Consider the following 12,113-nt stretch of genomic DNA (forward strand, 5'->3'; position numbering starts at 1 on the left):
CCAAGCTATTTTTCCTTTGTTGTATAGGCGACCCTAGTTACTGATGAATTCAGTTAGTAGTGAATAAGCTATTTTCCTAGGCTGGGGCAGATAGAAGGAGGAGGGAAATAGACAAGACGTCAAAGGTCTAGGCTGGAGAGGGTAAAGAAGAGGGAAAATGGCAGAGGTAAGAGAACACTTTTAAAGCAGTGTATTGACAAGGACTATAAATAAAAAAATATTGAAACCGGTGAGGAAGACCTAAAACTTCCACTATCTGCAGATGGCATGACACCATATACAGAAAATTCTGGAGTCTGTACCAAAAAAACACTAGAACTGATACATGAATTCAGTCAAGTCTCAGAACACAAAAGTAATCTAGAGAAATCTGTTTCATTTCTGTGCACTAATAACGAAGGGGTGGAAAAAGAAATTAAGAAAACAATCCAAGTTATAATTATACCAAAAAGAATAAAATACCTAAGAATAAACTTACCTAAGGAGGCAAAAGACCTGTACTCTGAAAACTATTAAAAAAAAAGACTATAAAAAAACTGATGAACGAAATTGAAGATGACACAAACCAGTAGGAAGATACACCATACTCATGGGTTGGAAGAACCTTCAGTATTCATACTACCCAAAGCAATTTACAGATCTAAAACAATCCTTATCAGAATACCAACATTTTTCACAGAACTAGAACAAATAATCCTAAAATTTGTATGGGACCACAGAAGACCCTAAATAGCCAAAACAATCTTGGCAAAGAACAGCAAAGCTGGAGATGTCACAGTTCCAATTTCAAGATATGCTACAAGGCTATAGTAATCAAGAGTATGGTATTGGCACAAAAATAGACACAGATCAATGGAACAGTATAGAGAGCCCAGAAATAAGAAACCAATGCTTATATGGTCAATTAATCTACGACAAAAGAGGCAAGAATATAAGATGGGGAGAAGAAAGACTTTTCAACAGATGGTGCTGGTAAAACTGGACTGTTTTCTTACACCATAAACCTAAATAAACTCAAAATGGATTAAAGACCCTAAATGGGATTCGTGAAACCATAAAATTCCTAAAAGAAAACATAGGCCGTAATTTCTTTGACATGATAGCCTTAGCAACATTTTTCTAGAACTGTCTCCTAAGGCAAGGGAAACAAAAGCAAAAAGAAACTGTTGGGACTATACCAAGACAAAAAGGTTTGGTGCAGCAAAGGAAACCATCACCAAAATGACAAGGCAACTTACTGAACGGGAAAAGATACTTGCAAATGATATATTTGATAAGAGGTTAATATCCAAAATATATAAAGAACTTAACAGCAATAAATAATCTGGAAAAAAAAATGGGCAAAGGGCCTGGATAGACATTTTTCCAAAGAAGACATACAAATGGCTGACATACGAAAAGGTACTGCACATCGCTCATCACCAGGGAGATGTAACTCAAAACCAGAATGTGATATCACCTTACACTTGTCAGAATGGCTAAAATCAAAAAGACAAGAAACAACAAGTGTTGGCGAGGAGGTGTAGACAAAGGGAACCCTCACGCACTGTTGGTGGGAATACAAATTTTTGCAGCCACTATGGAAAACAGTACAGAGGTTCCTTAAAAAATTAGAAATGAAATTACCATTTGATCCAGTGATTTCATTACTGGATATTTACCCGAAGAAAATAAAGCACTAATTCGAAAAGATATATACACCACTGCGTTTATTGCAGGATTACTTACAATAGCCAAGATATGGAAGCAACCCAAGTGTCTATTGATAGATGGATGGATAAAGAAGTTGTGGTGTATACATACAATAGAATACTACTCAGCCATAAAAAAGAATGAAATCCTGCCATTTGCAACAGTGTGGTTGGACCTAGAGGGCATTGTGCTAAGTGAAATAAGTCAGAGAAAGACAAATACCATATGATCTCACTCATATGTGGAATTTAAGGAACAAAAGAGCAAAGGGAAAAAGAGACAAAAAACAGACTTAAATCCAGAGAACAAACTGGTGGTTCCCAAGGGGAAGGGAGGGAGGGGGAAATGAGTGAAATAGATAAAAAGGATTAAGAGTGCACTCATCTTGACGAGCACTGAGAAATGTATAGAATGTTAAATCCTTATTTTGTACATCTGAAACTAATATAACATTGTGTTAATTATACTTCAAGTTAAAAAAATAAAAATTTAAAAATAAATTTATGAAAAATCTAAAAAATTTTAAAAAGGCAGTTTACTAACCACTAGAGTTTTATTTTATTCTTAATATTTTGTGTTTGGACTAAAATACCCATCTTGAATTATAGCCAGTATTGCAAATAACTGTAGATTTTTCAGGCCTACAATCATTTTTAACTTTAAAAAGATTACAAATTCACAGGAAGTTGCAAAAATAGTATGAGTCCCCCGTATCCTTCATCTAGATTCCTCCATGGATAACAACTTATGTAATTATAGTAAAATACCACAACCGGGAAATTGGCATTAATACACTCTGCAGACCTCATTCAGATTTTACCAGTTTTTATGTGTAATTTGTGTGTGCATGTGTATGTGTGTGTCAGGCTAGCCCTATGCTTAAACCTCTAAAAGAAATATTCTGCTTTTCAAAATCCTTTGCTGGGCGTTTCCATGTGATACAGCTGATGCTAACTCTTAGTAGTGGCCTATTACTAGTTAATATTATAAAATACATTTTTCATTCTCTTGCCTATGACAGATGTGTTCAACTTTGGAGCAGTTGATGAATGCTAACATTTTATTTTTTTTTTTAAGATTTATTTATTTTTTTTTGACGTAAAGTTCGATGATTCATTAGTTGCGTATAACACCCAGTGCTCCATGCAATAAGTGCCCTCCTTACTACTCATCACCAGCCTATCCCATTCCCCCACCCCCCTCCCTTCTGAAGCCCTCAGTTTGTTTCTCAGAGTCCATAGTCTCTCATGTTTCATTCCCCCTTCTGATTACCCCCCTTTCTGTATCCCTTTCTTCCCCTACCGATCTTCCTAGTTATGTTCCATTTTAAATATTGTGTATCTGTTCTCGAAGACCAAGAGGAGGAATTACAATGTCTTTTGCTAAGTATAAGAGCTGTGATAGTTTAAAGATCACGTTGAAGATTCTTTCAATAGTAGATGATCAGAGTGTCTCTGAATATCTTAATATAGCTATTTGTTATTGTCGTAGTTGAGGTTGCTATAATGGAATCCCAAAGAGGGCGTGGCTTAAATACTAAGTACTTATTTTTCGCAGTTCTGGAGGCTGGAAAGTCCAATATTCAGTTCTCAGGGAGGGCTCTCTCCTGACTTGCAGAGAGCTGCCTTCTTACTGTATCCACACACAGTAGAGAGAAAGGAAGGGTGGAAGCCTGCTCTCTGGTGTTTCTAATCCCATCGTGAGACCTCCACCTGTATGACTAGGGGCCTCCCCAAGGCCCCAGCTCCACACACCGTCACACTGGGATTAGGGTTTCAAGATATGAATGCAGGGTGGGGATGGGCACAAACATTCAGTCCTTAGCAGTTATCTTGAATGAGTTTTTCTGAATTCCTTCCTTGTATAATAAAAATATATATATAATATTATGGAAGCCTCCGGGACTGTGTATAATTGCCATCACTTCAGAAGCTAGAATCTTAATTGTCTCACAAAAACTCATCACCAAAAAGTAGAGCGGGTGATTTCTTTTTTACTTCTTGAAAGTTTCAATTTACCTTCCCCCCCCCCAACATGTTTCATGAGCTTTAGTAAAGCTTTTTGCTGAAGACAGGGCAGTAATCTGTTTTCAGCTCTTTCCCATTTTTAAGTTTTCATTTTTAAGATTCCCAGCATTTCCTCCCCTCACTCAAGCTAAATAATTTATTACGGAGTTTCTGTAAAATATACTGTCAAATATCCTGTCATCAATAGTAATGAATGAATAAAGTCGCTGCTACCACACGGAATAAGTAGGGTAGCAGGCAAAGAAGTCGTGAAATCTTGGCAGCCATTCAAAGGCAGGGATGCGGGCCCCTGTGACTTTTGCTGGAACCATGAAAAGACCTCACGTAAGGATTCAGGAGAGCCAGATCTGGTCTTTGCCCTGCCACGTTTTATACCTTCCAATCACCATCTGACTGCATTTTCTCAGTTGTCAAACTGGAGAAGGGATACCCTTGTTGCTTCAGAGGGTTGAGGTGAGAATCAGTGAGACTAAAAGACTTAGAGAAATGGATGGCGTGATGTAAACCCAAGGTGGGACTATTATCAAGAACAGTGTGAGCAGTCAGAAGCATCCGTTCGAAGAAATGAATTAGTAGACACTCTCTGATCTCGTTTTCCTTGTTTTCAAGCACAGACCTCCAGGTAAAACTTCTGGAGATCTTTAATTTCAATGGTTTATTGTTGGGAATAGATCATGTAGTAGACGGGAAAACTTGGAATGGTAGAACAAAGACTGTCGTCATCTCTCAGGCAAGATGCTCTTTAAGGTGGGGCGCCTGGGTGGCTCAGTTGTTAAGCGTCTGCCTTCGGCTCAGGGCGTGATCCCAGGGTCCTGGGATCGAGCTCCACATCAGGCTCCTCCGCTGGGAGCCTGCTTCTTCCTCTCCCACTCCCCCTGCTTGTGTTCCCTCTCTCGCTGGCTGTCTCTGTCAAATAAATAATCTTAAAAAAAAAAAAAAAAGAGTCACAATGGTTTATTCAAGTAAAAATGATGTGATAGAATATTTTGCACTTGCCGGGCCCCGGCAGCAATGACAATAGGCCTAAGAGAACTGGAGAAGTGATGCATTTTTTACTTCCTAGTTTGTCTACCTACTTGATTTTAGATGACGTCTAATTTATTTTGCCACTGGTCTAAATATCCATTACAATTTGTATCATTGGGTTACCTTCTGGGGTCTCAGAAAATAATGTGTCTTAGTGGCAGCATGAACATATATACAAAGAAGCTAAACAGCTGACTCCTTTTCCAAGGGGTGTTACATGGAAGTTGGCTAGTAAATTCGTATTTAGGTGCGTGTGGGTCAGAATGTAATATACTGAGCATACTGTCTTCTGGACTAAAATCTATCGAAAGGGTTCTCCTTATACTGAAAGTAATTGCTCATCGTCTGTTGGCTCTGAAGAAAAATACAACGAAAATGAAGACTTTTATCTATATTGTGACTTTTATAATTAATGGGAATCATGAATATACTTAATGCTGACCACCCTTCTTCATTAAGAGAAGGAAGAAATTGAATCTTGTTCATACACTTGAGCAGGTCATGATGATACCCATTGTTCTATGATCTATTTTAAATGCATCAAAACACTGAATCCAACTACGATACAAAAATAAAAAGCTGACCAGTACTTTACCTGGGGTAATGATCATTGTCATCTGAAGAGAGTGGGCTGTTTAAATGTAGTTGAGCTAGCAATTTGGACCCTCAATTACAGCATGTTACAGTATATTATTTAAGTGATATTTAAAATATACGCATCAGCAGTAGAGCGATAACTGCCCGGTTTCCCAAAAATGGTTCATCATTGCTCATGATATAGAGCGATACACAGAATTCTTCGCAAGAAATGTTTTTATAAGGAAATAGTCCCTCTTCTCTTCACTTAGGAAAGCTCACTGTCCATTAGTGATGCACATAATATGTGCAAGTTTTATTGCAATTTAGGAATACAGAGCCAAGTTAATTCTTACATTTTAAAAATATTATGGCAGAAAAGATATCCAATTAAATCTCTCCTGTGGTAGTACATCTAAAAGTCCTGGGAAATGTTAAAGAATTTTTTTAAAAAATTTTATTTATTTATTCGACAGAGATAGAGACAGCCAGCGAGAGAGGGAACACAAGCAGGGGGAGTGGGAGAGGAAGAAGCAGGCTCCTAGCGGAGGAGCCTGATGTGGGGCTCGATCCCATAACGCCGGGATCACGCCCTGAGCCGAAGGCAGACGCTTAACTGCTGTGCCACCCAGGCGCCCCATTAAAGAATTCTTTAGTGCATGGTTGAGCTAACGGGACACACAGAGTATTTCTCTGTAAAAGCTCAGATCTGTAAATGAGGCAGGCAATAGGTAGACACTAGGAATTTTCCAGAGTGATCAGTCAAACCCAGCCAGCCTAGAGCTGGATTTTTAAAAGCACTGGGATGGCAGTGAGGTGAGAAAAGACTTGCATAAAACAGAACCCTTGATGTATCGTCTACTCCAGCCTCAAAAAATTCACAAAGATAAAAGCCCAAACCACATGACCTTCTAAATGGACAGTTCACTCACCACGTTGGGAAAACATCGCCGTGAAAACAATCTAGCAACAAAAAGAGCAGAATTAGATTGACATGTTTGAGAATTATTGCATGTAATTCACATATATCAAGAAATGTATGTTTTAATACATATATTCGAACAGTGTTTTTTAAGAAAAGAAACTATTCAAATTAACCAGGTGGGTTTGAAAAAGAACTTCAGAAAAAAAAAAAAAAGTAAAACATATAACGCTCGACACGAGTAATGCGTAAATGGGTTAAATAACAGGGTAGGCGTGGCTGAAGATAAGTGAAATATAGAGCTGAGCAGATTACATGGAGAGCAGCCAAGGGCGAGAAGGGTATGGGAAATGTGAAGGTGAAATGAAAGATTAAGGCAGCCTTCAAAGGTACAAGCTGAGACTTCTGATGGTTTAAGCATTAAATCACAGGTCTAGGAATTCCAAGAATTTTTAAAAACCCAAACAGAACATCTTAATGAACCTGCAGAGTAGAAAAGACAAAGAGAAGCTCTGAAAAGTGTCCAGAGAGAACTAGATTGCCAAGATGGCTGATTTCTCACCAGAAACAATGGAAGCTTGAAGACAGTGGAATGGCATCTTTGAAGTGCCTTTAGTCTAGAATTCTATATCCCAGTGAAATTGTTTTTCAAGAACAACAGTAAAATCATTTTCTGAGGCTGCCAAAAGACTCTGATGGACACATTTATAGAATGTTCTTCAGAAAAAAAAATCTGTGATCCTAGAAGGAGTTATAAACTATAAAAACAAATAGAGCAAAGAGTATTTGTATTATCTAAACAAACACTGATAATTCAAAATAGTGACATTAATGGGTAGTTTCCAAAATTAACAAATCCAATATGTAACTATAATCATGCGGATTTCCTATGTTAAAAGGTGGGTAATCACAGTTAAAACATTCTAGTCTGTGGGACACCTGGGTGGCTCAGTCAGTTAAGCGGCTGCCTTCAGGTCAGTTCGTGATCCCAGGGTCCTGGGATTGAGCCCCACATCAGGCTCCCTGCTCACCAGGGAGCCTACTTCTCCCTCTGCCTGCTGTTCCCCTGCTTCAATGTGTTCTCTCTCTCTGAAAAATAAATAAAATCTTTAAAAATTAAATAAAATATTCTAATCTGTATTGTTTGGGGGAAAATTGAAAGAAGTATTGATGACTTTTAGACTGTGGTGTTAGGTATCAGTAAACATTAGCTAATAGAATGTATAACATCTGTACCTTACAGGGAGAAAAATACAGAAACAAATATAAATATATTACGTAACAATGGATCTAGTCACTGTCAATGGACTTATTCTTGAGTTAAAGACAAGGATAGTCTAGCTTCAAAAAAAAGTAATTCTATTTATAAGAGATATAATTGATATGAACACAGAATGACAGTAAAGAGGGCAAAAAGGTATAGAATTTATTAACCTGGTAGCTTTATTTTTTATTTATTTATTTTTTTTACTGCAGGAATCCCAGAGTTTTGCTACCTATTCATAAATAGTTTCACTAGGAAAATTTAATGATGCCATTCTAAATAAAATAAAAATTGACAGAACTGCAGAAACATTATCAAATCCACGATACAGTGAGCAAACTTGTCATAATGGACTCATAAATAACAACTGGAGAACTAAAATCAGATCCTTCTGGTCCTGTAGCACTTACCTTAATTAATAATAGATACAATGTAGTATAAGAACAATGGACTCATAAAGGGAATTTGACACTGGAGGAAAAAAACAACTTACACCATGAAGTGATACGCAATCAGACTAATGAAGAATCATAGTAAATACTTGCTGGGCTCGGGTACAATTAGTAGTTCAGCTTGTCGTTTACAAAAGAAATCTCTCTTTCTTTTAAAAATGGATCTTTTTTCTGATGATCAGCGTGATATAACCAAATATCCGAAGGGCAAGATAATTCTGAGTGCATCAAAATTGTTGTATAGAACAACCTAGAACTGCCCCAAATAAGATTGCTGTATTGCAGATAACACGTGTGGAAATGTAGATGCAGTGGGTATGATGGAAAGGCAAGAAATTTGGGCAAAAGCATAAAAAGGTTATTCACAAAGTAAGAAATAGAAATAGCTAATATTTGAAAAGATGGACAACATCAAATATAATCTGAGGGGATGAAAAGGGAAGCAACGGTAAGATAATATTTTTCATGTCAGATTGAAAAGATTGAAAAACTCATACATAGGGGTTTATAGACATGGGTGTGTTCAGATATTTTCTCCATTCTTTATATTGTCATTCGAGTGGGCTTATGGTCTTTCTTTTTCTTTTGTCATGCACAAAAACATGTTTTGTAATAATATTTATCCATCTTGCAGGGGTTTTTTGGGTTTAGTTTTATTACGTTAATATTCCATTAACAATTTGACAGTATATTCTGTGCTCTTTGATCCAGTCATTCCACTTGTAAGAATTTATCCCAAGATATAAAAGTATATAAATGCTCAAGATTGTTTTTCATAGCCTTGTTACTCTCAGTGAAAAACTGGGTAAATTTCCAGAAATCGAGGACTTGTGAAAGAGATGGTGGGGGAGGGGATGTACAATTTAAAAGATGATGGGAGGTAATAGTAAGCTTTTAAACGACACATAGGCTAATATTTACATAGGAAGATATGCATGACATTACTAAGTGGACGGAGCAGGATAGATCTCTGTTGTATAAACTTGTGTGTGTACCTATCCGTTATAAGCAGTAACTTCTTTATAGTTTCACAGACGGTAGTCATAGCCCATGGTTATGTCTTAGTCACTGTTAGGCTGATTTCACCCTATCTGTTTACATCTCAAGGCCTCTTTAAGCATCCTCATCTCTAAAAACAAGGGCAAGGGGGTGAGCCTTGGGCTTCATTAGCAATGACAAATACACCCGTATTGATTGACCTATCCCTCTCCTGCATCCAGGGCAGATAGGAGCCATCAGCCCTAGTCCCCTTGCCCTGGGCTCAGCCAGACCTCAGGATTCTTCTGAACAGTGTTAGGTCAACATTTCCAAATAGATTGTACTTTGCACTTGGAACTTCTTTGCTATCCTTGCACGGGGTGATCTTAGAAGTCCTTTTAATTAAAGGATTTTTCTTAGGTACAAAGTCACTGTGATGAGAAATCAAAGGAATATTTTTCAGAAAAAGGTGTTGGCTTTTCTAGTAGCCCTATTTTTAAAATGGTGGAAACAGGTGAAATAAATATTGATGCATTTTATTAAATAAAAGATTTTATGTCATTTATAGAAAACAAGTGTTAGTGGAATTTTTCACACTTTTTTCATATAAAATCTTAGAAATCCAGTGTATATCTACAGCTCATCGTATTTTAGATGATAGATTTCACTGGAGATACTTAATCTCTAAGTTACAGTTTAAGAGGCAGATTCTCATATAACGACATTCTTAACTTTTGTAATCACTGAATCAAGTACTAGTTCTTAAATTTAATTAAAATTAAAGTTGAGATAAGGTCACGCAAGCCTCATTTCAAGTACTCAGTCGCCGTGGATGGCCGGTTGTTACCATATTGGACAATGGAAGTTTAGAGAATACAAAGAAACACACTATTCGATTTTTAGCTTTCAAGGAGATTTTCTAGTTGGGAAAGCAAGGTATAAGAAAATATGTATCAATCGTAGAATCTCAAACAGACTATAATTAAAAGTTTGCAGTGGGCAAGCTAAGTGGTACTCGGGTAGAAGTTCCAGAAACATCCACAGCTTGATGCAGGCTTCACCAGTCTGACTGGTGGCGATGACGTCGCGAGTTGGGGAGAATGGAGTGTCTTACTTGAGCAAGTGTGTGTGTTCTTCCTGCAGGCATGGGACCCGCTGTGCTGGAGAAGTGGCAGCCGCAGCAAACAACTCTCACTGCACAGTCGGAATTGCTTTCAATGCCAAGATCGGAGGTATGGGAAACAACCTTGGGTAGATGTAGAACCCCTCCTGAGCTTGAGACGGGGCTGTGTTGGCAGAGTGGTGTTCAGCTGTTGCCGAAAATGGCCATCGTCATGTGTGTTATTAAATACAGTCCAAGGCTTTTGAAGCAGTACACCTACAGCGTTGACAAGGAAAGCGTGTCCAGTCGTATGGGGTCATTGACAGCTGTCCCGAGCTAGACAGTCGTTGCCTGGGTCGGAAAGAACTGATTCTCTAAGTACCAGCCCATAATATCTCTATGGAGAAAAGCGTTTCCAAATTCTGTCAAAACAGAAAATCCATTTTTCCCCCTTTCCTTATGTTTTACAAGGAGTTCCTTTTTAATGGAAATTAGAACGGGAAATGGTAAAATCTCCTTTTGTAGTCCCATCAGAGAGCAATAGAGTTATTGTTAATAATCCCAGGTTTTGGATATGTATTACACACACATACACAAACTCAAATATACGTTTGCCTGCTACGAGGACCTAACCAAGGGAGTGTGAATCTAGGCGTTAATAGAAGCAAACTCCTTCCCATCTGTAATCCTCTTCATTAGCTCTAACCGGGTGCCACAGCCACACACAGAAATGGGAGAACACATTATAAGAGACAGTACAGATCCCAGTGGCTCGAAGGTATCCCCTGGGGGGTTCTCCTAAACCGTGTCACAGATGAATGAACTCCCTGGTGACTAGACGGACATCTTTGTTTCCAGTACACTGTCGTTGCCAAGTGGTAAATAGAATTGGATCTAAAATAAAAATAACAGTCTTTTCTAGAGTAAATGTAGAGGTCTTGTAACATGACATACTTGGGGTATATAGTAATGGTGCTAATAAAAGGTTTTCTGACACTACCTCGAATGTCAGTGCTCAGTGCATTTGAGCTCTTTCTCCCCTTTCTTTCACACCCAACTCTTCGAGTATGGCGGCGTGTTAACCAGTAATTAGCTGTGCTCTGAGAGCATCTGCTGTGCGGCAAGGGCAAGGTTCATGAGGGAGCTAAAGAAAGGAGACAAATTTCCCCTGAAGAATGCTGGATACCCCTGAGAGCCTTAGGAGAATCCAGTGACTGTGGTGGCTGCTGATGAGCCCTGCTTGCTGTTGCAGACACGACACACACGGTCCCTCACATACACCAACACGTGTTCATGTCCACGTCCTCACTCTCCCGCGTTAACCCCACATTCACTGACCTTGACGGACCCAAGGAACAAACTCACAGATAAGCCACCGAACTAGCCAAACAGGACTTCAGTAAGAGAATGACTCTATGGCAGTGAGTCCCCAATGTTCTGTCATCCCCGAAACAAGAACATTCTGAATTATAAATTGAACCCCGGGACCCAAAGCATGAGGCTAGCAGTCAGATAGGGAAAAATCACCCTTTCATCTGTAAACTTGAGGAAGCAAACTTCTTACCTGTTAATTTTGGGTCAGAAAAGGAGTATTACGCTCTAGCTATGATTTCATCAAGCATTTTTTCCCTGGACTTCCATCAGTCGCATGACCTAGAAACTGCGCTCAGATATTGTGTAGATACTCCCACGTGCTGGCATGTGGTATTACCAGCTAGATTATCTCAGGCAGTTAGCATCTCCAGGGTTTATGTCTTTGTACCGATAAAATACAGTTGATCCTTAAACAGCACAGGTTTGAACTGTGTGTGTCCACTTATATGCAAATTTTTTTCAGTACATACAGTACAGTAAATGGACTATCTCCTCCAAAAGATTTTCTTAATAACCTTTTCTTTTCTCTGACTTACTTTATTGTAAGAATATAATCTGTCATACACATATCATACAAAATATGTGTTCGTCAACTGTTATGTTCTCAGTAAGACTTCCAGGCAACAGTAGGCTCTTAGTAGTTACGTGTTTGGGGGTTCAAAGCTGTACATGGATTTTTTACTGTGTGTGGGGAGGGGAG

The 12,113-nt window shown here is 38.5% G+C and overlaps 1 protein-coding gene across 2 annotated transcripts in view; it reads left to right on the forward strand.

Moving 5' to 3' along the window:
• The window catches only part of PCSK5 (proprotein convertase subtilisin/kexin type 5), a 451,769-nt gene that overhangs the window by 148,632 nt on the left and 291,024 nt on the right, over positions 1-12,113 (forward strand). For both annotated transcript variants that reach the window (XM_026518823.4, XM_026518825.4), the window contains exon 6: positions 10,081-10,169. In XM_026518823.4, coding sequence (XP_026374608.1) covers positions 10,081-10,169 — 89 coding nt within the window. The remainder of the gene's footprint in view (positions 1-10,080; positions 10,170-12,113) is intronic.

The sequence above is a fragment of the Ursus arctos genome, unplaced genomic scaffold, assembly GCF_023065955.2.
Source record: "Ursus arctos isolate Adak ecotype North America unplaced genomic scaffold, UrsArc2.0 scaffold_33, whole genome shotgun sequence".
Taxonomy (NCBI): Eukaryota; Metazoa; Chordata; class Mammalia; order Carnivora; family Ursidae; genus Ursus; species Ursus arctos.